Source organism: Pelobates fuscus, chromosome 5, assembly GCF_036172605.1.
Source record: "Pelobates fuscus isolate aPelFus1 chromosome 5, aPelFus1.pri, whole genome shotgun sequence".
Classification (NCBI taxonomy): domain Eukaryota; kingdom Metazoa; phylum Chordata; class Amphibia; order Anura; family Pelobatidae; genus Pelobates; species Pelobates fuscus.
Window position 1 is genome coordinate 287108282 of NC_086321.1, and position 27200 is coordinate 287135481.

General features: G+C 41.9%; 1 protein-coding gene across 5 annotated transcripts in view; it reads right to left on the reverse strand.

Annotated features, from left to right (window-relative positions):
• Positions 1–6780: 6780 nt before the first annotated feature.
• CRLF1 (cytokine receptor like factor 1) overlaps positions 6781–27200 on the reverse strand; it is a 161617-nt gene continuing 141197 nt past the window's right edge. For 3 of the 5 annotated variants that reach the window (XM_063457308.1, XM_063457309.1, XM_063457307.1), the window contains exon 8: positions 6781–8309. In XM_063457308.1, the coding sequence (XP_063313378.1) occupies positions 8221–8309 (89 nt within the window). In that variant the 3' untranslated portion in view covers positions 6781–8220. Of the gene's footprint in view, positions 8347–27200 lie in introns of all 5 variants that reach the window. The other 2 variants (XM_063457310.1, XM_063457311.1) reach the window with 1 other exon arrangement.

Here is a 27200-nt window from a genome sequence, read left to right on the forward strand (position 1 = left end):
AGCCAACTAGATATGGAATTATCCTGCTGCCATTTTTAGGGCACTGTCAGATCTATTGAACACTAATCCTTTTGAAACACAGACTAACGTGATAATAAAAACAGCTATATATATATATATATATATATATATATATATATATATATATATATAGCATTCTATGGTTTGTTACACCCAAACAAATTTACCATAGAAAAGTCTATGGGTGCATCACAGTGCCTCAGAATAGATGATCTTAAAAAATCAGGGGATCATTATACACTTGCCCTGCGACAGTCGGAAACAATTAAAATGTGACCACCTACAGACATACACCTGTATACTATAGACAATAAATGGTGACCTTAAAAATACTTGATCAATTTTGCCAATTACAGGTCATCTTGGGGAGACACCTCTGTTATTGTTACACAGTAACCTACTCACAAAATCTAAATTTATCTTGTACGTTAGGACACTATTTGTAAAACATGGCTGTGACCCTTCATTGTTTTCAGGTCATTCATTTAGATTAGGGGCTGCCTCAGCAGCATCTAGTAAGAAAGCCCCTGTACACATGATTAAAAGACTAGAACAATGGAAATCTAACTCATATAGCAGCTCTGACAAGCATGTTATGTAATGTTATATATATATTAGTGTTGCATTGTTAAACCTTTATGCCCTCTTTTTTTACAGGTCTACCTAAACGTCGGTTTTAACACACCACAACTGATTTTCACCAGAACCGACTCACTCTCTTTTTTTTGCCTTTTCCCCTGACCACAAATGTTAAGGCAGAGCCTGCAGTTGTGGGAAGGAATACCCGGCGTACTTAATCAAGGTCATCCCCTCATGGGTGGTATTGTATGTTTCATCCCACTCACCTTTATCTTTACCTCTTGGTGGGCCCTCTTTATTTATAGGCCTAACCCAACATTGGTTTCGGCACACCACCATCAACTTTCACCACAACCAACTCTTTCTCAGCCTTCTTCCCTGACCACAATTATTGATTATGTGTATATAAGTTTGTGTTTGTAAATGTCTCTGTGTGTGTTTAATAATATACTTAATTTGAGATATTTAAATATGTCAACGCCGCATAATAATCAGGGCCGGCGCTACCATAAGGCGGCCCAGGCGGCCGCCTTAGGGCGCACCGGCCCTGGGGGCGCAAAATCAGGCTGACCGGAAGGAGGGAAGCGCACTGCGCTCCCCTCCAACCGACGACCTATTGTAGCGTGGCCGAGCGCCCGGTTCTGCGGGCGCGCGAGGGAGCACTCTCCCATGTGTGCTTTCTCTTCAGCTCCCTCACGCGCCGCATACTGATACCGGAGCCGGAAGATGACGTCATCTTCCGGCGCCGGCATCCCTACGCGGTGCGCGAGGGAGCTGAAGAGGAAGCACACATGGGAGAGTGCTCCCTCGCGCGCACGTGTCTGCCCGCCAGCCAGCCAGCCTGCCTACCCGCCCGCCCAGGAGCCCAGCAGCACCACTGGACCCCAGGGAATCCCTTCAGCACTCCAAAAGGTATGGAGGCTGGGGGATTAAATAAAAAAAAAAAACATGTGTTAGTGTTAGTGTGTGTGTGTCTGCTAGTGAGTGTCAGTGTGTGTGTCTGCTAGTGAGTGTCAGTGAGTGTGTCTGCTAGTGAGTGTCAGTGTGTGTGTGTCTGCTAGTGAGTGTCAGTGTGTGTCTGCTAGTGAGTGTCAGTGAGTGTGTCTGCTAGTGAGTGTCAGTGTGTGTGTCTCCTAGTGAGTGTCAGTGAGTGTGTCTGCTAGTGAGTGTCAATGAGTGTGTCTGCTAGTGAGTGTCAGTGTGTGTGTCTGCTAGTGAGTGTCAGTGAGTGTGTCTGCTAGTGAGTGTCAGTGAGTGTGTCTGCTAGTGTCAGTGTGTGTCTGATAGTGAGTGTCAGTGAGTGTCAATGAGTGTCTGCTAGTGAGTGTCAGTGAGTGTGTCTGCTAGTGAGTGTCAGTGAGTGTGTCTGCTAGTGTCAGTGAGTGTGTCTGCTAGTGTCAGTGTGTGTGTCTGCTAGTGTGTCAGTGAGTGTGTCTGCTAGTGAGTGTCAGTGAGTGTGTTACTGTGTGTCTCTTACTGAGTGTGTTTGTGTGTGTATTAGTGAGTCTGTTTGATGTCTGTTAGTGAGTGTGTGTTTGTCAGTGAGAGTGTATGTTTTCTAAGTGAGTGTGTATGTCTGTCTGTCGCTGAGTGGGTCTGTCAGTAAATGTGTGTGTCTGTTAGCTGGTGTGTATGCATCTGTTCGTGAGAGTGTGTGTGTGTGTCTTCAGCACTTACCTTTCTCTAGCGCCGGACTCCCTTGGCGCTGGGGATCCCTCCGCCTCTCAGCTCCGAATGCTCTTGCCGCGCACGCATTCAAACCGCCCATAGGAAAGCATTACTCAATGCTTTCCTATGGACGTTCAGTGTTTTAGAATAGCGGAAGCTCCTCTAGCGGCTGTCAGTGAGACATCCACTAGAGGCTGGATTAACCCTCGGTGAAACATAGCAGTTTCTCTGAAACTGCTATGTTTTCAGCTGCAGGGTTAAAACTAGAGGGACCTGACACCCAGACCACTTCATTGAGCTGATGTGATCTGGGTGTCTGTAGTGGTCCTTTAAGTGTGTGTGCATCTGCATGCACTGGCGTACATACCGCGGTCGCAGGGGTCACAGCCCTGCAACCCCTGCGACCAGGTGCCCGCCGCCATGTGTTGCGGCCCCGGCCTGTGCAGAGTAAGCGCGAGAGGGGGGCACAGATCAATTTGCGCACTGGGGCCCCATGGGTCATGTGTACGCCACTGCACCTACCCTGGTGTCTGCCGCAGGCTGTGTGGAGGGGGCGAGGATATGAATGACATCATATCCCTGCTCCCTGTGTACCACACAGCGCGGCTGTTGCCATGTGATGGGGCTGGGCTGCAGGACAGAACTCCAAGGAGCCAGACAGCATGCATCCAGGGGACAAGATTGAACTGATGTAAGTATGTAATTGTGTATGTCTCTGTATGTATGTATGTAGGTCTCTGTATGCCTGTATGTCTTTGTATGTATGTTTCTGTATGCCTGTATGTCTCTGTATGCCTGTATTTCTCTGTATGCCTGTATGTCTCTGTACAAAATGTATGTGTCTGTATGTTTCTGTATGCCTGTATGTCTCTGTATGTACAAATGTATGTGTCCGCATGCCTGTATGTCTCTGTATGTACAAATGTATGTGTCTGTATGCCTGTATGTCTTTGCACGTATGTGTCTGTATGCCTGTATGTCTCTGTATACCTGTATATATGTATGTGTCTGTATGACGGTATGTCTCTGTATGCGTGTATGTCTTTGTATGCCTGTATGTATGTATGTGTCTGTATGCCTGGATGTCTCTGTATGTATGTTTCTGTATGTCTATGTATGTATGTATGTCTCTGTCTGTGTCTGTATGTCTCTGTATGATTATTTCTGTGTTTGTATGAACCTTATTTTAAACGAGGGTAGGGGGGGGGGACCAAAATGCATCTTCGCCTGTGTAACTAAAAATCCTAGCACCAGTCCTGAAAAATTAGTGAGTTACCCACTAAACTGCAGAAAGGTGAAATTTAAAAAAAGGTTTTTTCTTATGTTAATGATATCAAGTTAAGGTGGTATCTACTATTAATGTTTGCATTTATTCAGTTTGCTAACAAAACACACAGAAAACTAGACTCAAGAGCGTGGTGTTTAACCTTTCACAGTTCAAATAGGTACTTTCTACAAATAAAAACGTACATTTCACATCAGTACCATATTAGGGAATTATGCCCCTAAAAATATTACACAGCGCATATTTATTTTTCTTTACTTGTCAGAGCAAACACAAATCACTGAATTTGCAATGGTGATGATAGGGCAGAGTTTAAATGGCGTGTAATTAAATTAGTTTGTGGATTGGGGACCTGTATAGAACTTAATGAATATAATTTACTACTAAATGTGATATCTGGGACAAAATGTACTGCGAGACAACATTATCATGTTACAGTGCTTTGGCAGTAAAATTCTATTAAAACATAACTCAACTATTGGAATAAAAAGAACAGTGTATTTATAGTATGTTACTATGCTCACATCATTTTCTGCACCACTATATATGCTCAGCAACGGTTTTATAGTAAGCAACAAATTGTATATGTGCATCCATCGGTATGTCTGTCTTCTTCATGGACCTTCTGGTGCTCAACTAGGAAGAGAATGAATCTGAAATAAACCGTTGTCTCAATTCTCAGAAACTCATGTACATTTCATTCATTGATATAGAAATCTCTGGCATGTATGTATAATGCCTCTGCAGATTAAATGTAATTAAATAAAAAAAGTGTAGGTAACCATTGGTTAGAATGTTTATTTGTTTTTTTTTGCTTTCAGTTTTCCTTACATTATGTACATCTTATGTTGCCACTTGCCTTTATATATTACCTTTTCTTTTTTGTGGTGGATCTTGGTACCTGAGCATTTTTTTTATTTTGTCCTCCTCTGTCCATTGTGTCTACAATTTGCCCTTCTGAGAAATTATGTTTATTAATGGATTGTGGGTAAAGTAGTTTAGCAACTTAAAATGAACTTTGCTTAAGCTTCGCTCATTATCATAGATCAAGTTTTGAGTAAGAAAAAATAGTACCTATTAATCCTTATTTTTATTATAAAATAAATAAATAAAAACAAGGAGAAATAAAGGGACATAAATGATTTATTTAAAAACAAAACCTGCAAAGTGTTGATTTATTCATGTTAAAACAAAATCCAACAAAATGTTGCAGTAAGGGTGGCTGCTTTTATTAATTTAGACCACTGGTTCTCATTGCTTTTTCACAATAGAGAAGATTATCTTTGTTGTTTGCATTTAACTTGCCTGAATATGAGGTCACTGATTAGAAATCAATGATCAAACATGCAAAAAATAATAATGCTTAAAGTGAGGAATCTTCTTATATAAGAATGGAATTTTCCTGCTGATTGCTCTGTATTTAGAACATTGTCCCACAATTAGTCGTTATAATTAACCCATTTGATTGTTTCCTCAAAATTTCTAGCAGAACAAAACTACTGGTCTTCTTTTGTTCTTACTTGATTTGTGATCAATTTAAAAATTTCACATTCCTCAGCACTGTAAAATATTTCTCTTCCAAACACGTGTTCGCGTGTTCAATTCTCCACTTCTGTCTGATGTACCTTGTAAAATAATAAAAGCAACAAAAGGCAAAATGTATTTATAGCAGCTGGTGGTCTTGATTTTTTAACCCCAGTGTTGCAGGTATAAGATTTTAAGAAAACCATGCCTTTTTAGAAGCAGACCGATTTGGTATTTATTTTTCTACCTTGCAAACCTGAAATGAATCAGTTGGTTTCTATAGAAAAGAAAGCACACAATGAAGACATAAATTATGTTTATTAATAAATCGGGTAGAACGTGCCTTAAGGAGCGTTGCCTTGATTATAGCTATTAACGCTGCCAGTGCTAGGAAGGTGTGTTCGTTGATGACAGGTTCTGAATATTTCATTATTCACGTCAAGGAGGAAAGAAATTCCTATAATCGCTGCCATTCCATGTGTAATCATCTTCATTTTGGCAGCAGTAGAATGGGAAAGCCTTCTCAGAGGCACGTCAAGGGCAGAGCTTTTGGAAGCTCTAACTTCCGACTCAATATAATAATTACCCCTAGAGAGTATTCTTCCACTGTAAATTATCATGTGTAATGCTATAAATTGTTCTATCCTTCACTTGAAAAAGAATCCTGTAGGCTTAATATTTATCAGGTGGGAACTTATATAGGTTCCAATACCCGGAAACAGCCATTTGTAATGAGCAAGAGTTTCCATACAGGTGCTCCAAACATGTCTAATATTGTTCTTCCTTTGTATTTATTTATTTTGCATGTAGGCCACGATATATAAAAAAGATAAATGTAATAATTAAAAGTTACAGGCCTGGTGAGTGGCTTCATGGGTGGCAGGGTGGAGAGATATTTAAATAAAGGCCAAGAAGATACCCTCGGTCTTGTATTATAATGTGCCTCCAACGGGACCCAGGAGTTGCTCAGTTTCCCGGGCCATATATAAAATATATTATGGTATGGGTGCAGCATATGACCATTTTAATGGACCCTGTTAGTTATGGCTCAACCTGATCTTCGTAGCATCTCCATAGATTCACTTCCTGCAAATTACTCACCCTTCCATGTTACAGCACGGAAGCAAGTCATGCAGACTTCTCATTCATAGTTCTGCAACTGTGGAATTACCTACATGGAAAAATAAAATATTCTACAAGTTCAGAAAGGAACTTTTTCCCTCTGTTTTCAATCAAAATAAACATGTAACTTCTGCTAATGGTTATCTATATTCTGTACATGTTAAATATGTAATGTAAGTAGATGGCATTTTCTGAGAGATCCAGGACATACTTATAAACTAGGCAAATATATTCTTCCTATGGAAACATTTTCAAACATTTAACACTATCTAAAAAGTAAATTCCACGCAACCAGTATCATTTTATACTTAGGCATGAACAACAGCTAACAGACAGGTAATTCTTAGTAGTGAGGATCACATACAGAAATGTACATATATCACATGCATTTTTAGATGTATGGTTTTGATTGAAAGCAAAAACACAGTATGATGGCTAAACACATTTTATTTTTCCTTTTCGATTAAAAAAAAAACGAAAAAAAAAACACATGTACGAGTACACTTAGCATTAAAAAAAAAAAAATCAATTTTAGATTTTAGATTTCCATTGCTTGTAATTAAATTGAAATAGCAACACTTAATCTGAAGTTTTAATGTTGTTTAATACGGCAAATCTGGAATGTGATATAGCCATAGGAATTACATTCTGAAAGTCAACAAATAAAGAGGAATCATTATGATAGTTTAATGCAAGCTGCATTTTCTGCTCAAGGTGATTACATCAAAGGCATGCTCCCTGCCACGACTTTCAAAATAGAAAAATACATTCTTCATTTATCTACTTACCAACTTGCTTGTGTAGAGTTGCTGGAATAGTTTCATGTTTATGGTCTGTATAATTATTTTGAGGGTTACTGTATATCGTGTTCAATAAACTACAGACAGAAATAGCTACCAACAATCAATTTAATTAAAAAGTATGTAAAGCCCAGTTATGGTCTAGAGTGGAGAATCTCATAATTGACAGACAAGTACACCCAACAGTTCTGGACTTGGATATCTCCAGACATGAGCTTTTTTCATTCTTTGACTCGTTTCACAATACAAAGATGCTATGCATATAAGTACATGCATATAAATTGATTGGAGAGTATGTTTCTTCACTGTCTCGTGAAATGTAGGTTCCCATTTTCAGTGTTGATCTTCTCCCTGTGGCATGAAAGAAATGAAGTCCATGGCAATACACTTTGACATTTAGAAAACCTCCACAAAAGGATACTTGAAACTCAGTTCTAGATTAATGTGGCGTAACTCCTGGTCTCAATAACCACTGTAAATTAAGGTTTTAACAAGTATACATTTACACTAGAAAACCACTAAATGCACTAACACTTAGTTTCTTTTAAGTCTCCGGGTATTTTAAATGTATGAACTATTATCTGTTTTTGAAGCTTGAAGTGTAGAGATATTTTGAATTTTTTTTTTAATATGAGGTGTCCTGTAGTTTACAATCAGTATACTGGCTGTTTGTAGTCCCTAAAATTATGTATGCAGCATGATAAAGTGTTTGATATCAAAAAGTATGTTGGAGGCCATACAAAAGTTCTTCAGGAGGTTACAGTTAAGTACACAATAATTCTACAATTGGAAAGCTCTTTACTGCAGCACACATATCCTAATCTTAGAATATCACCCATTTTATGAAAAATAAAACTTTAATAATTGCTACTATTTTGAACTTATAAAATAAAAAACAACATAATTAGTTCACCATTAACAAGAATCACTTGGAGAAGTAAAAAAACAAAAAAAAAAACATAAAAAGTAAAATTTTGCAAGCATTACAAAATGGACACAATTTACAACATTAAATAACAATAGATTTCAAAAAGATTTCATTGTCATAGCATTAAAAAAGTTTGTCCTCTCAAGTCTTCTACAAGACTATTTGGTCACCTTCAAACCATGGTTTCTTGAATGGGTCGTGATGTACACTGGAAAATAAAATGTGACTTCATCGCCGCTGAACTGTCTTGCTTTGGATTTGCAAAGCTCTCCATCTGGATCCCAAAGACAAAGTTACAACTCTTCTTCAGGGCGATGCTCGAGTTTGGCTGCCACCATGAGTAAAGTCCTCAGATTCGCCTCCTTTGCTTTCTCCTGCCCGGCTGAAATAAGATGCTATAACTTATCACCTGGTAGAACCTGAAAGCATAGAAAATATCTTCAAGGTACATTTTTCATAAAAACACAGTTTTTTGTACTGGTCTAATTTGAATGCAGGATTTAAACTGATGTGAAGATCAGTGGGTTTAGAGCAGGGGTTCTCAACCCATTCCTCAAGGACCCATGAACTGTCCAGGATTTAGGGATTACCATGCTGTGTCTAATGTGTTTTTTTTTTTTTTTTTGGGGTGGGGGGGGGAGGAACAAACACTTTAGCCACAACAGGGTAATCCCTAAATCCTGGACTGGTAAGGGGGTCATTCAGGACTGGGTTGAGAACCCTGGGATTAGAGGGATCTTCAAAACAAAGAATTTATATATATACCATTAGGAGAGCAGAGGGAAAAACATCCCAACTGGAGTATTTTCTCATTTATATATTATTATAAGTGCCCTAGATCTCATCCTGTATTACATTTTTGTTCCTAGAAAAGGATTGTATTCTGCTTTAAAACATTCCATAAAATAATAAGTTAAATCCAGTTGAACAGCATATCCCTGAATGAAAACCAGCTAACTAATATTAAAGGACCACTATAGTGCCAGGAAAACATACTCGTTTTCCTGACTCTGTAGGGTCCTTGGGTCCCCCTCACCCTCTGGTCTTTTTTCTACATTTGGTCCTTGATGGACTTTCACTAAATAATATTCCAGCAAATAAACTAATATGTTTCTATGTGCAATATGATACGTTATATGTTGATAGCCTACTTAGAATTAAATACACCTGCTTTTAGCATGAGAGGCAGCTGAACGCTTAAAGAAACACTCCAAGCACCATAACCACTACAACATACAGTGGAGGTTAAGATGCCTGTAGTGTCCCTGTTTTAAATGGTTTCAGTTCTTACTTGGGATTTACCAGACTCTCCTCTCCACCTACACTACTGACAATGGAGAGTCAGACATTCCTAAAAAAGCATCAGCTGATTGCTTTCAATTAGTGAGTTAAGTTCAGAGAGTCTGGCACTCCATATGACAAAGTGGATGCAGCTTAATCTCTATGTCTGAATAAAACCCAGTGTTGCAGAGCTTAAATCACTGGTTGAGAGCAATCAGTTGATGCATTTTTAGAAACGTCTGGCTCTTCATTGTCAGTAGTGGAGGTGGAGAGGAGAGTCTGGTGAATTCCAAGTAAAATCTTTGACATTTATTTGAGTAATTAATTGCTTAATTCAGACCAGTCATCTTTTTTTTTTTTTTTTTTATGAATGTTTATATGTAGTAAGTTTAGTAAAGAGATGTTATGCTTTTTATGCAAACTATCCTCTTTCCAAGTTCTGAATCAAGCTCATTAAAGGGAAACTATTATTGTAACAATAATATTATTTTTTTCCTTTAATGCATTTACTTGCTTAATTTTGATCCCTAGGACTCCATTTTATGTTAAAAACTTAATCTAATTATGCCTTTACATAACTTAATTCCAATGCTGAGACTCAGCCCCTGTATCCACTTCCCTTTTCGTCTTCTCTCATCTTCGACTTCTCATAGAGAATCATTGAATCCAGTGCTTCCTTAGGAGAAGCACCAGAGAACGTTCTACGTCCTCATGCAATATGTAAAGACGTTGAACGTCAAAGAACTGAGTTGGTTGTGGGTGAGAATACACCTCTGGTGGCTTTCAGGACGAAGCATTGCTGTGTCTTCACAACAGCAATGTTTTACATTGCAGCAGCAAAATGTCAGGGGCATTGCACACAGTCCACCTGAAAATAAGCGGTCCTGGTGCCTATGGTGTCCCTTTAAGGAGACTATTTGCATTCTATCTTTTATTAATATGTTCAGATTTACTTTGAACATAAGTCATATTATATATTAGCATCAAAGACATCACATACTTATGGGGAATAACTAACGTTTTAAAAACCTTGTATTTGTATTATTCTTTCATGAAAATATGATAGGTGATATCCTCCTGGCTTAACAACATCAATTCTCAAGAACTATAGCTTGTACATAAGAAGAATATTTTGTCATCTGTAATCTGAAGTTCTTAGGAGGGCCTTGTTTAGGTTTATACTGACCATTTCACACTGGTCTGTGTTAGGTGAGAAAATAACTTTATAACCTTACAGGCCCATAAACAGCTAAAATGCACTACATACCAGAGCGTAACAAAGAATTAGAAACATATGATGAGATTATGGAAGGTCTTCAGATCACTATTCAAAGTCCTTAGTGTCTTGGGGAAAAGTCAGTATTTTATCCACCATTCATTCTGTGTGTTTTGTGTGTATTTCTGTAGCTTTCCTAATAAAAAATAACCAATAACAGAGGGCTTTAAAGATTTCTATATTTGTTTGGTGAGAAAATTCCATTCATCTAATGTTCTTATAGTGTGGGGATTTTATCTTTTACAAGCTTAGAAAAGAAACATGTTTACTTGTGGAAAATTCTGTAGTTCTGTAGTCTATTCTTTATGCAGGATGGCATTCATCAATTTTATTTTTTCTCTTTTCTCTTTCCTTTAAATGATTCTCTGTGCATAGCATAACACATTTCCAATGTAGTATAATCTGTGTTTGCTTTAAAAATGATTAGGTTAAAGGAACACTGAAGTCACCCAGGTCACTTCATTTCAATAAAGTGGCCTGAGTGCAGTGGTCCTGTCCTTTTAACCCTTTTTTGAGAAGTGCACTGTTTACATTGCAAGGATAAATCCACCCAGGGCCGGACTGGGGATACAAAGCAGCCCTGGAAAAAAAAATCTATGCCAGCCCCATAAGTCATTGCACCATATATTGTTGCATGTAATATGTAAGGATATGTCTTGCCACCCCAGATAATAGAGTAATATATATAAAAAAAAAAAAATATATATATATATATATATATATATATATATATATATATATTTCCCGGTATCCCGGTGGGCCAGTCCGGCCCTGAATCCACCTCTAGTGCCTGTCTTCACGTGATGCTGAAGCCCCTATTGGAAAGCATTAGAAAAAGCAATATATATATATATATATATATATATATATATATATATATATTGCTTTTTCGAATATAATATATTGGTCCTTTCAGAGTAAAACATTTAATTATACAGTAAGCATACTCACATGCAGACACAGACAATCTCACTAATATACATAAGCTCATTGACATAAAAACACAAGCTCACTCACTAGCAGGCACACACACACACACATACACAAGCAAGCAAGCAAGCTCACTAGCAGGTGCACACACAGCTTAATGTAGTGGTTCTGGTGTCTATAGCCTGTCCCTGCAGGCTTTTGAATGTAAACACTGACTTTGCAGAGAAAAGGCAGTGTTTACATTGCTTCCTAGTGACACCTCTAGTGACAGACACTCAGACAGTCAGTCACTAGAGGCGCTTCCTGTGTCAGTGCGGATTGGCTGAGATCATCAAGCTTGATGATCTCAGTCATAGAGGCAGAGACCAGCACGACATTGAAAAAAAAAAAAGGTGAGTAAAACACTATTTTTAAAAACACACACAGACACCACGACTGACACACACACCATGACAGACACACACACACACACACCATGACACAGACACACACACACACACACACCATGATACAGACACACAGTGACACAGACGACACAGACAGACACACATCATGACACATACAGACACACACAGCGTAACACAGACAGACACACACACAGCATAACACAGACAGACACACACACAGCATGACACAGATAGATACACAGCATAACACAGACACACACACACACACTGCATGACACAGACAGACACACAGCATGACACAGACACACCGCATGACACAGACAGACACACACACAGCATGACACAAACAGACACACACAGCATGACACAGACAGACACACACACAGCATGACACAGACAGACACACACACCGCATGATACAGACACACACACAGCATGATACAGACACACACACACAGCATGACACAGACAGACACACAGCATGACACAGACAGACACACAGCATGATACAGACACACACACAGCATGACACAGACACACACAGCATGACGCAGACACACAGCATGACACAGACAGACAGACACACACACACAACATGACACAGACAGACACACACACAGCATGACACAGACACACACACACACACACAGCATGACAGACAGACAGACAGACAGACACACACACACACACTTTTTGGTACCTGTGGGTGGGCAGACTGATTGCTGTGCTGGCGGCCGCAGGGAGAACTTGAAAGGCGGCCGCAGGGGAAGCTTTTCATGAGGCCGCTGGGGGAGCAGGCTCTTCTGGGGGAGCAGGCTGTTCTGTCTCTGCTCCCCCTCCCTCGCGCAGCTTAATGAGACCGGAGCCGGAATATGACGTCATATTCCGGCCCCGGTCTCTTTCTAGCGCGCGAGGGAGGGGGAGCAGAGACAGAACAGCCTGCTCCCCCAGAAGAGCCTGCTCCCCCAGCGGCCTCATGAAAAGCTTCCCCTGCGGCCGCCTTTCAAGTTCTCCCTGTGGCCGCAGGTCACCCCGGCCCCAGGTGCCGACGGCCCACCGGGAAATTTCCCGGTATCCCGGTGGGCCAGTCCGGCCCTGAATCCACCTCTAGTGCCTGTCTTCACGTGATGCTGAAGCCCCTATTGGAAAGCATTGATTCAATGTTCTCCTAGGGGAAAGCTTGGGTGCCTAAGGACTGCAGCGTTGGATTGGCCCACGCAGGAGGTGGCCATGCATTCTCCATGTCATCATGGAAGGAGGAGAGGTAAGTAGAGCTGAGGGAGCCTCAGCACTGGTAAAAGCTAAGTAAAAACCTTTATTGTGTTTAATCACACACACACCTAGATTACTAGGGACTAGTGATGTCGCGAACACAAAATTTTCGGTTCGCGAACAGCGGACGCGAACTTCCGCAAACGTTCGTGAACCGGCGAACCGAGCGAACGCCATTGACTTCAATGGGCAGGCGAATTTTAAAACCCACAGGGACTCTTTCTGGCAACAATAGTGATGGAAAAGTTGTTTCAAGGGGACTAACACCTGGACTGTGGCATGCCGGAGGGGGATCCATGGCAAAACTCCCATGGAAAATTACATAGTGGATGCAGAGTCTGGTTTTAATCCATAAAGGGCATAAATCACCTAACATTCCTAAATCACAATGGATAAGGATTGACACCTGACATATGACATATTGACACCTTGACATATGGATTGACACCTGTCCTCAGAGACCCTGATACACACTGACACAGAGCAGAATAGGGACTGTTCCCCCTACATAGGGTCACTTGGCAGATATGGATTGACACCTGTCCTCAGGGACCCTGATTCACACTGACACAGAGCAGAATAGGGACTGTTCCTCCTACATAGGGTCACTTGGCAGATATGGATTGACACCTGTCCTCAGAGACCCTGATACACACTGGCACAGAGCAGAATAGGGACTGTTCCCCCCTATATAGGGTCACTTGGCAGATATGGATTGACACCTATCCTAATGATCCCTAATACACACTGACACAGAGCACAATAAGGACTGTTCCCCCTACATAGGGTCACTTGGCAGATATGGATTGACACCTATCCTAGTGATCCCTGATACACACTGACACAGAGCAGAATAGGGACTGTTCCACCTACATAGGGTCACTTGGCAGATATGGATTGACACCTGTCCTCAGAGACCCTGATACACACTGACACAGAGCAGAATAGGGACTGTTCCCCCTACATAGGGTAACTTGGCAGATATGGATTGACACCTATCCTAATGATCCCTGATACACGCTGACACAGAGCAGAATAGGGACTGTTCCCCCTACATAGGGTAACTTGGCAGATATGGATTGACACCTATCCTAATGATCCCTGATACACACTGACAGAGCAGAATAGGACTGTTCCCCCTACATAGGGTCACTTGGCAGATATGGATTGACACCTATCCTAATGATCCCTGATACACACTGACACAGAGCAGAATAGGTACTGTTCCCCCTACATAGGGTTACTTGGCAGATATGGATTGACATCCATCCTAATGATCCCTGATACACACTGACACAGAGCAGAATATGGACTGTTCCCCCTACATAGGGTCACTTGGCAGATATGGATTGACACCTATCCTAATGATCCCTGATACACACTGACACAGAGCAGAATAGGACTGTTCCCCCTACATAGGGTCACTTGGCAGATATAGATTGACACCTATCCTAATGATCCCTGATACACACTGACACAGAGCAGAATAGGGACTGTTCCCCCTAAATAGGGTTACTTGGCAGATATGGATTGACATCCATCCTAATGATCCCTGATACACACTGACACAGAGCAGAATATGGACTTTTCCCCCTACATAGAGTCACTTGGCAGATATGGATTGACACCTATCCTAATGATCCCTGATACACACTGACACAGAGCAGAATAGGGACTGTTCTTCCTACATAGGGTCACTTGGCAGATATAGATTGACACCTGTCCTCAGGGACCCTGATACACACTGACACAGAGCAGAATAGGGACTGTTCCTCCTACATAGGGTCACCATTTTTAGCCCAAGGCAGCTCATCTCATCAGGCCTTTTTTAGTCGAATGTATCGCCCACTGTCAGTTTCTTCGGGATCCATCCCTCATTCATCTTAATAAAGGTGAGGTAATCTAGACTTTTTTGACCTAGGCGGCTTCTATTCTCAGTGACAATACCTCCTGCTGCACTGAAGGTCCTTTCTGACAGGACACTTGAAGCGGGGCAGGCCAGAAGTTCTATCGCAAATTGGGATAGCTCAGGCCACAGGTCAAGCCTGCACACCCAGTAGTCAAGGGGTTCATTGCTCCACAGAGTGTCGATATCTGCAGTTAAGGCGAGGTAGTCTGCTACCTGTCGTTCGAGTCGTTCTCTGAGGGTGGATCCCGAAGGGCTGTAGCGATGCGTAGTACTTAAAAAGCTCTGCATGTCCTCCATCAACAACACGTCTTTAAAGCGTCCTGTCCTTGCCGGGTGGTCGTGGGAGGAGGAGGATTACTTCCCCTGTTAGATTCCCGTTGTGCTGTGACATCACCCTTATACGCTGTGTAAAGCATACTTTTTAATTTATTTAGCAAATGCTGCATCCTTTCCGACTTGTTGTAATTTGGTAACATTTCAGCCACTTTCTGCTTATACCGGGGGTCTAGTAGCGTGGACACCCAGTACAGGTCGTTCTCCTTCAGCCTTTTTATACGAGGGTCCTTCAACAGGCACGACAGCATGAAAGACCCCATTTGCACAAGGTTGAATGCCGAGCTACTCATTTCCCGTTCCTCCTCAGTGATCTCAATGAAGGTATGTTCTTCCCCCCAGCCACGTACAACACCACGGGTACCATATAGGTGACAACGAGCACCCTGGGATGCCTGTTGTGGTTGGTCTTCCTCCTCCTCCCCAAAGCCACATTCCTCCTCTGACTCCTCTTCCTCACAATCCTCTTCCAGCGTTGCCGCAGGTACAGCAAGCGATGCTGATAAGACTGTTTCTGGTGGTGATGGTGACCACAACTCTTCCTCTTCCTCTTCACGCTCATCTACGGCCTGATCCAGCACTCTTCGCAGGGCACGCTCCAGGAAGAAAACAAATGGTATGATGTCGCTGATGGTGCCTTCGGTGCGACTGACTAGGTTTGTCACCTCCTCAAAAGGACGCATGAGCCTATAGGCATTGCGCATGAGCGTCCAGTAACGTGGCAAAAAAAATCCCAGCTCCCCAGAGACTGTCCTAGCACCCCGGTCATACAAATATTCATTAACGGCTTTTTCTTGTTGGAGCAGGTGATCTCACTGGCATGTTGTTTCGCCGCTGGATATCTGCAAAGTGCGCCATGGCCGTGTAGGAACGCCTGAAATGGGCACACACCTTCCTGGCCTGCTTCAGGACGTCCTGTAAGCCTGTGTATTTATGCACAAAGCGTTGTACAATCAGATTACACACATGTGCCATGCACGGCACATGTGTCAACTTGCCCAACTTCAATGCCGCCAACAAATTTGTTCCGTTGTCACAAACCACTTTGCCGATATCCAGTTGCTGCGGAGTCAGCCACTTTTCCACCTGTGCGTTCAGGGCGGACAGGAGTGCTTGTCCTGTGTGACTCTCTGCTTTCAAGCAAGTCAAACCCAAGACGGCGTGCCGTATCCGGGATGTGGAATAGTACCTGGGGAGCTGGGGGGGTGCCGTTGATGTGGAGCAAGACGCAGCAGCAGAAGAGGACTCAGCCGAGGAGGTTATGGAAGAGGATTTTGTAGGAGGAGTAGAGGAGGTGGCAGCAGGCCTGCCTGCAAGTCGTGGCGGTGTCACCACCTCCTCTGCAGGTTTACCCAATGCGCAGTGTAGGTGATATACCTGCCCTGACCATGCTTTGCAGACCTAGGTATCAGTGGTCAGATGGACCCTTGCCCCAACAATGTGTGCCAGACATGCCATTACTTCCTTTTACACAATCGAGTACAGGTTGGGGATTGCCTTTTGTGCAAAGAAATTTTGTCCGGGTACCTTCCACTGCGGTATCCCAATAGCCACAAATTTTTTGAACGCCTCAGACTCCACCAGCTTGTATGGTAAAAGCTGGCGGGCTAATAGTTCAGACAAGCCAGCTGTCAGACGCTGGGCAAGGGGGTGACTTTCTGACATTGGCTTCTTACGCTCAAACATGTCCTTGACAGACACCTGACTGTGGGCAGATGAGCGGGAACTGCTCAAGGCGAGAGACGGAGTGGCGGATGGTTGAGAGGGGGCAAGCGCGGACAGCAGTGGTTGACGTGGCTGAAGATGCTGGACCAGGAGGAGGATGTCGGCTTTGAGTTTGTATGCTGCTTGTACTCATGTGTTGATCCCATAGGCGTTTGTGATGTGCAATCATGTGCCTACGCAAAGCAGTTGTACCTAGGTGGGTGTTGGACTTCCCACAACTCAGTTTCTTTTGGCACAGGTTGCAAATGGCATCGCTGTTGTCAGAGGCAGACACACAAAAAAATGCCACACTGCTGAGCTCTGCAATGATGGCATTCTGGTGGTGGACACAGCATGCGTTGATTAGCATGCTGTCGGGCTTACCCCGGGTGCTGATGCATGCTGTTTGACTGTGCCACTAGCTCCTTGCGACGACCTCCCCCTGCTTCCAACTCGTCTCCTCCTCTCTGTCTCCCCATATGAACTTTCGCCCTGTTCTTCTTCTTGCCGAGCGGGCACCCACGTGACATCCATGAACGCATCGTCATCATCAACCGCTTCACTTGTATCTGACAACTCAGCAAAGGAAGCAGCATCGGGTACAACATCATCATCATCACACCGTACGTCCATGTGTGTAATGCTGCCTGCCTGAGACATATCCCTGTTATCTACATCCTCTGGCAATAATGGTTGCGCATCACTCATTTCTTCAAACAAATGTGTAAATAACTCCTCTGACATACCAAGTGAAGCGGCTGTGGTGCTAGTGTTGGTGGTGGCGGCAGGCGGGCGAGTGGTAACTTGAGAGGTGCCCGAAGCTAAGCTGGAGGAGGATGGTGCGTCAAGGTTCCGAGCGGAAGCTGTAGAAGATTGGGTGTCCTGTGTTAGCCAGTCAACTATGTCCTCAGAACTTTTCAAGTTCAGGGTACGTGGCCTCTGAAAACTGGGCATTATTCTAGGGCAAAAGGGAATCACAGCACCACGACCACGATGGCCCCTGCGGGGTGGCCTGCCTCTGCCTGTCATTTTTTTTTGGATTAGTGGTACTATGCGTGCAAGCTACTATGAGACCAGATATGAGTGTCAATGTGCACTGGCAGAGGTTGACAGGGTACACGCTGTAGGCCTGACACCCGCTTGAAGACAACTAACTGATATTCAATCTATAACAGTGGAAAACGTTTTTTGGTTTTAAATGCACGCTATAGTGACACCAGATATGAGTGGCAAAGTACACTGGCAGAGGTTGGCAGAGTACACGCTGAAGGCCTGACACCCACTTGAAGGACACTGACTGCTATTAGCTTACAGTGAAAAACTTTTATCTTTTTAAAGGCACGCTATTGTGACACCAGATATGAGTGGCAAAGTACACTGGCAGAGGTTGGCAGAGTACACGCTGAAGGCCTGACACCCAGACGCTTGCAGACAACTAATTGCTATTAGCTTACAGTGAAAAAAGTTTTTTCTTTTTAAAGGCACGCTATTGTGACACCAGATATGAGTGGCAAGTACACTGGCAGAGGTTGGCAGAGTACACGCTGAAGGCCTGACACCCAGACGCTTGCAGACAACTAACTGCTATTAGCTTACAGTGAAAAAACTTTTTTTCTTTTTAAAGGCACGCTATTGTGACATCAGATATGAGTGGCAAAGTGCACTTGCAGAGGTTGGCAGAGTACACGCTGAAGGCCTGACACCCACTTTTAGGACTGCTATTAGCTCACAGTGAAAAGCTTTTTTTCTTGCAGAGGTTGGCAGAGTACACGCTGAAGGCCTGACACCCGCTTTAAGGACTGCTATTAGCTCACAGTGAAAAACTTTTTTTCTTTTTAAAGCCACGCTATTGTGACACCAGATATGAGTGGCAAAGTACACTGGCAGAGGTTGGCAGAGTACACGCTGAAGGCCTGACACCCAGACGCTTGCAGACAACTAACTGCTATTAGCTTACAGTGAAAAACTTTTTTTTCTTTTTAAAGGCACGCTATTGTGACACCAGATATGAGTGGCAAAGTACACTGGCAGAGGTTGGCAGAGTACACGCTGAAGGCCTGACACCCAGACGCTTGCAGACAACTAACTGCTATTAGCTTACAGTGAAAAAATGTTTTTTTCTTTTTAAAGGCACGCTATTGTGACACTAGATATGAGTGGCAAAGTACACTGGCAGAGGTTGGCAGAGTACACGCTGAAGGCCTGACACCCAGACGCTTGCAGACAACTAACTGCTATTAGCTTCCAGTGAAAAACTTTTTTTTCTTTTTAAAGGCACGCTATAGTGACACCAGATATGAGTGGCAAAGTACACTTGCAGAGGTTGGCAGAGTACACGCTGAAGGCCTGACACCCACTTTAAGGACACTGACTGCTATTAGCTTACAGTGAAATTTATTTTTTCTTTTTAAAGGCACGCTATTGTGACACCAGATATGAGTGGCAAAGTGCACTTGCAGAGGTTGGCAGAGTACACGTTGAAGGCCTGACACCCGCTTTAAGGACACTGACTGCTATTAGCTCACAGTGAAAAACGTTTTTCTTTTTAAAGGCACGCTATTGTGACACCAGATATGAGTGGCAAAGTACACTGGCAGAGGTTGGCAGAGTACACGCTGAAGGCCTGACACCCAGACGCTCGCAGACAACTAACTGCTATTAGCTTACAGTGAAAAACTTTTTTCTTTTTAAAGGCACGCTATTGTGACACCAGATATGAGTGGCAAAGTACACTGGCAGAGGTTGGCAGAGTACACGCTGAAGGCCTGACACCCAGACGCTCGCAGACAACTAACTGCTATTAGCTCACAGTGAAAAACTTTTTTCTTTTTAAAGGCACGCTATTGTGACACCAGATATGAGTGGCAAAGTACACTGGCAGAGGTTGGTAGAGTACACGCTGAAGGCCTGACACCCAGACGCTTGCAGACAACTAACTGCTATTCAATCTATTACAGTGACATTTCTAGTTTTTTTTTTAAATGTACACTACTGTTACACCAGATATGAGTTGCACTGGTGTGACACTGTGCCCTGGCAGGCCCTGAAATGCACACGTGTGAAGGAAACTGACTGCTATTATATTACAGTCCAAAAAGTTTTTTTTTTTTTTTTAAATGCAAGCTATTGTGACACCAGATATGAGTGGTGGCACTGGGCAAGTGGACACAGTATCCACTGTGAGCCTGACACAGAAGCTGGCAGGCAGGCAACTGCAATTACATTACACACAAAAAAAGCAGACTGATGTTCTAGCCCTAAAAAGGGCTTTTTGGGGTGCTGTCCTTACAGCAGAGATCAGATGAGTCCTTCGGGACTGTAGTGGACACTGAATACCCTAGCCTAGCTATCAACTTCCCTATCAAATGAGCAGCAGCTACACTTTCCCTCCTCTATCTAAGAATGCAGCTTCAGAATGAATCTAAAATGGATGCTGTACAGGAGGTGGGAGGGTCTGGAAGGGAGGGTCTGCTGCTAATTTGCTGGAATGTGTCTGCTGACCGTGAGGCACAGGGTCAAAGTTTACTCAATGATTATGAATAGGGGGCGGATCGAACCGCGCATGTGTTCGCCCGCCGTGGCGAACGCAAACACGCTATGTTCGCCAGGAACTATTCGCCAGCGAACAGTTCGGTACATCACATAGGGACAGGGTCCCTCTTCCCTCCCTTCTCTGGTTTCATCATCCTAAAGGTGTGCCTCTTGAGATGATGGACCAATCCAATACCTCTTATGGTGAATGTAGGATGCGCCTAAGATTCCTACATATGACCGACCCTGACAGAACTGTGTATGCGTGCAAGACATCACGGTATGTTACAGTACGAATCCAAGGACATAAGATTGACGTTTTTCATACCCATAGGCACTGGCGTATTTAGCCCAAGGCATTTTCCTTGGGCAGCACTAATCAGGGGGTGGCAAAATGTGCCACCCCCAAATGCCCACTCGGGCTTCCCTGGTGTTCCTCTGTATAGGGGGTCCAGTGGGGCTGCTGGGAGGCATGCGGCTGTGTTGGAATCAGAGGCAGCGAGGGAGCTCTAATCTCCCTGCTCTGCTCCCTCACACGCCGTTTGCTGATGCCACGGGAGAAGGATTGTGACGTCATTCTGGCTCCCAGGATCAGTAGAAGGCCTGCGAGGCGCGAGGGAGCAGAGCAGGGAGATCAGAGCTCCCTCGCTGCCTCTGATTCAAACACAGCCCCATTCCTCCCAGCAGCCCCACTAAACCCCCAACGAAAGATTCACGGCAGCTCTCCAGGTAGGGAGGCTGGGTGGAAAATTTTAATTTATAATAATTGTAATAATTTGTGAGTGTATGAGTGTGTGTGTGTGTATGAGTGTGTGTGTGTGTGTGTATGAGTGTATGTGTGTGTATAAGTGTATGTGTGTGTGTGTGTGTGTATGAGTGTATGTGTTTGTGTATGCGTGTATATGTGTGTATGTGTGTGTGTGTATGAGTGTATGTGTGTGTGCATTGAGTGTTTGTCAAATCAGGGAGAGTCTGTTTGCCATTGAGTGTGTGTGTGACTATCAGTGTGTCTGTCAATGAGTGTCTGTGTGTGTGTGTGTCTTAATGAGTGAGTATGTGTCAGTGAGTTTGTGTCTGTCAGTAACATCTGTGTGTTTGCCATTGAGTGTGTGTGTGGCTGTCAGTGTGTATCAGCCAGTGTGTGTCTGTCAGTGATTGTGTGTGTGTCAAATCAGTGAGTCTGTGTCTGTCAGTGACGTCTGTGTGTGTGACTGTCAGTGTGTGTCAGTTAATGGGTGTGTGTGTGTCAAATCAGTGAGTCTGTGTCTGTCAGTGATGTCTGAGTGTGTGTGTGTGTGACTGTCTGTGTGTATCAGCCAGTGTGTTTCTGTCTTTGAATGTGTGTGTGTCTGTCACAGTGTGTGCTTAACCCCTTAAGGACCAAACTTCTGGAATAAAAGGGAATCATGACATGTCACACATGTCATGTGTCCTTAAGGGGTTAAAGGGACACTATAGGCACCCAGACCATTTCAGCTCATTGAAGTAGTCTGGGTGCAGTGTCCCATTCCTCTAACCCTGCAAGTGTAATTATTGCAGTTTCTAGGAAACTGCAATACTTACCATGAGAGGTTAACTCCACCTCTAGTCTACCAGAGGGACTTTCGGGTGGTTAGGCGACCAAAAGTTGGCTAACTTATGCTGGACATATTCCTGGCACTTTAGTATCCCTTTAAAAGGAGTAGGAAAAGGTGGAGTCTAAAGAGGAAGGGGTGGGTTCTTAATCAGGAAGAGGTGCGGCCTTGACAGGAAGGGGTGGGGCAAATTTAGATCAGGGGGTGCCCAGGTTTAGTCATGCCTAGGGCAGCACAAAACCAGAATACACCACTGCCCAGAGGGCTTGGAAGTGTGGCTTGAAGACATTCTTCCAAGACTTTTAATTAGTTTAATATTGGGTTTTAGAGGTTAGAACATGGAGGCAGGATTGCAGGCATTATAACAACTTCCATAAGATGAAGTTGTTAAAGTGCCCAGAGTGTTTAAGATCTCACTGCATTTCCAATTTCAAGGCTCCTCTGCTGCAGATGCCCACTTTGCTTCCAAAGACAATAGCATGCCTGCTGACATCTTCAACGATCTCATTCAATTCAATGCTTCACTATGAGAAGCATTGGATTGAAGATATGCATGCGCGGCCACACGCTGCTCTCTTTCAATCAAGTGCTGATATGAGCAGTGTTTGATTGCAGAACTGAGTTTGAGTTGGTTCTGGAGAAAGATAAGCCACTAGAAGTGTATTTAACCCTTCAATGGGAATATTGCAGCTTCTACCTTGTAGGGTTAAATCTACAGGGCCACATCACCCAGACTACTTCATTGAGATGAAGTGGTCTTGATGACTTTAGTGGCCCGTTAACAAAATATGAAAGAAAATATCTATAGATTACATTTATTTTGTGAATTTAAAAATATCAGCTTTTGCCTGGAAATACAACTCCCACCAGTCGTTGGCAAATGGGGTAATGTATGCTGCTCTGTAAAGTAACCATAACAATAACCTTAATTCTAAACTTAATTCAGACCCCTTACTCTTTTGGTTCATTCTTATGTATCCAGAACACGAGACATCATTGTTACAATAACATTTAGACACCAGGTCGTACTTGAAAATTAGCTATAGCCGAATGTACCTTTCCAGGTTGAATATGTTTATATGCTTATTGTTGTTATCATTATTATTATTATGTTTATGATTACTGTGAATCAATAGTGTCAATAATGTTATTAATTTAATCATTTACCAATATACTGTAATCTGAATTATTCTCTCAAGAGATAACAATGTAATACCCTGGTAAGTGTATTTTTTGCAAATGACGGATTTCAGACATGGACATGTGCGCTACACTGTTTGAATTTAATTTTCATCCTGAAAAAAAGAGATGAAAGGATAATAAAAAAAAAAAAATTGCTGTATTATTGTTAGAATTTTGTATAATTATTATATTTATTTTATAATTTGGGGAAACTTATGTAATAATATATCACAGAAATTCTGTTTTTCTAGAAGTGAATGCATCAAAATAGCACTCAGCAAATGAAAGGTTTGGTACCAAGAATGACAGGACTGTCCAGTGCACACAGCATGTTGGGTTCCAAGGGCTGGTATTGATCCAAATATATTGAATAGTTAGCAAATAATTGTTTAAGAAATTTTTGTTTGTTTTTCTTGTTTGTCAGATTATCTATTTTGTCTAACTTTGCAATGTGGTTGTCAATTGACCAGAATTCAGAATTTAATATTTGGTGAAAGAACCTTGAATTTAAGTTCCTTTCCTCAACTGACAAGTAAATTGCTTTGGATCTCCAACTGTATAGTATTTAGTCACATTAAACTATTATAATATTTAGGCCTGTTATCTTCATGCTAATTACAGTTGATAATTGACTTCCTGCTATTTTAAAGTGTCAGTTTTAGGCAGGAAGAAATTAGAGAAAATATTGAAATTCATATTATACAACCAAAAAATAAAAAAATATTAACTCATGTTACTTGTTGCCAAAGGCAAGTGCAATATATATGTTTCAGCATGTTTGTTTTGTTTTAGAAAGCACCAACACTATTCAGATCCAGATTTTTAGAAAAACAAAAACCCGTAAGAGAATATAAATGGATAACAAAAAGCAGGTAGAATAATGTTGCTACTCCAAAGCAAATGGAAAAGATTGATATGATCCGTTTTCCAGATTGGCCACTAGTGCACTTTCCATGAGTGAGTGGATTGAAATTAAGACCTGAGGTCCTGGAGTAGGTCTTGGGATTAATTTAACCTGGCACCATGTATCACATGCAGTTGGTGAAACAAGTAAGATCTATCAATTGGTGAATAATGGTGCAAAGTAGTAAAAGTGGGTAGTCACCATGGACACAAGTGGAACCAGCAGGCACATTCCATTGCTAAATCTACCCTTTTACATATTTGCACCATTTTCCACAACATCTAATATCCTACAAAGTACTCAGAGCTGCCACAAACAGCCCATTTGCACCATAGTTATGCACTAAACCAGGGGTCAGCAACCTATGGCACCTGTGCTGTGTATGACACTCGAGGTGCATTTGCATAGCACTCAAGGCTTCCAGAGTCAAACAGGCTCTGGCCTATCAGGAGTCAGTGCAAAGTGAGTGGTGAAGGACAATTCTCAATTTGCGCATTGCAGCTCTTAGAGGGAGTAATCTTCGATTTCTTAATCCCAGCACTTGTGAATGGGAGTCTGCACTGGAGAACAGCAGCCCGTAGAAGCCATTGTAGCTCCTGCTCTTGACCTGTATCTGGCCAGCCCGGTCCTCACTGGACCCCAGGGAAGCCACTCACACAGCTAAATATACACAGAGCTGCAGAATAAGCCATTCCCTCATCCAAACAATACAAGCAGCCCACACACAAACACAGTCCCCACAACCATAACACCACTGACAATCCACATACATGCACACAACCCCATAAGCAGCCTCTCACATTCAATACCACAAGCAACCCAACACGCACACACACACACCAAACACAAAATTATCATCCACACACACAGGTACACAAGCAGCTCCCATACACAGCCCACATTCATAGCTTTCTTACACAATACCAGAAACTAGTCATGGGTATATACGGTATAATATAGCAGCCCACATATACACCAGTACAACGCTAGAAAGCAACTGCAGGACCCCTAAAATAACTCACACTAAATACGGCAACATACACACCTCAATTTAATTACAAAAAGATTGGCACGCCAAGGGCTTCAAAATCTTTGGCACAATACTGTTAAAAGCTTGTCTACCCCTGCACTTAACCATGAGTTGTTGGAATTTAACCAGTGAATTGCACATTTATAGACAAAGCGACTGAGCTGAAAACAAAGTCATCTTGGATAATTTTCTAATTTGGTTATTTTGATCTAGAATTTCAAACCTGTATGAAAATGTCAATCAAAACAATTCATAGTTTAGCCCTCGTAAAGAGAAACACTTCCGGGGTTATTTAATCAAGTGAAAAATGCAGGGAATTCGAAGTGAACTTTAAAATTAAGGCCAAAATAACCAAACTTTTGTAAAGTCAGCTATTCTACTTTAACCTGAAATTTGAAAATTCTAACTTAAGGGAATAACACTGTTGGTGTTGTCATAATGGACTTTTTTTAATCATAAAAAGAAAATCATCACTCTATGTAAAGGAAGCGCGTGATACTTTAAAGGCAGTTATTTATCCAAAAAATATTTCCTGCCTAAACTTGATTTTAGTCTGTGATCTTCATAAAAAAAGCCTATGTGAGCCAATGTGGACCATCTGTGACTTCTATTCCTGGCATCCTTTCCTCACACTCCTCCAACGCTATCTCCCTCTTGCCTGATAAATTCAACAGCGAATTTTCTATTGCCAGCTCATTCTTACACTGAAGTTTTATGGTATCGAAATTAACACTGAAAACGGAGGGATTTTTTTTAATTGCAGGATAAGCCAAGAGGCGTCAATTGTCCTAAGAGCCCTTTGAAATATATGGAAATATTCAATATGTTGCTATGTCCTTTTTCCTGAGACTCCTCATTAGAAATAAGGGAATACGTAAAATATTCCACTGGATTTAACGATTCCACCTCCTCTATGACAAATAATTATCTCCATCGTTTTCTTGTTTCTGAAAAACGTATTTATGAGCAATGTTAAATCCCGTTAAGACAATACTTTTAATGCAAAAAAAGCATTTATTTTTTCGTTTGCTATAACGTAGAGTATTTTACTTTTAACAATCATATTTTCTATTTGATTTTACTAATTAGACCCTAATAGAAAGATTTAAAAAATAAAGAGGTGTTTTTGAAAAAATACAATGGGCGAGCATGTAATATCCCTGGTCTTTCAGTGACATGGTCAGATGACTCATTTTAACAAGCCACCCTGGGTGTTATTAAAGTTGTCTTATATTTTATCATCCATTTTTAATGCATGTATTGGTGAGTAAAGTTCTAAAATAAAAGACGTGTATGTTTCTGAAAATGGGGCATCATATTTTTTTATTTTATTAAAATGTCTTATTTAAATATCTTATGCTAAATTAAAAAAAAATAATGTTGGGTCTAATTTTAGTATCTTTTTATTTTTTTATTTTGCGGTTTAATATTAAAGATTTAACATTTAATTTTTATTTTAAACGAATTGTATAATCAATTGTATACGTTTTAGCGTTAGGTTAGGATGAGTTTTTATTACTGGAACAGAATATGCCGTTAGTATACCCTTTTACATTTACTGAAGGGATGTGATGATTGGCTTTTACTCTCCAAATATAAACAACTTTAAATGTCTATAATATTTATATTGCTTTCTAGTGAATATAATTTATGCATTAGTCTTTATCCACCAGTGCAGCAAAGTATCTGCAAGACGTGTGTAGTTTGTAAATGTCATCATTTTTGCATGTTTAGATATTTATTTATCAGAAACCCAGCATGTTTAAGGGCTTTTAACTAACTCAACTGTACATTTTTTTATCTAAATTTGTGGAATTTGTGTATCCTTGTTATATCATACAATACCTTGACCAGGTACCAACAGGAAGGAAAATTCATCTGGGCAGTTTAGATATAGAAATAGCTCACAAGATGGCTACACAGCAGAGCTGTGCATACAG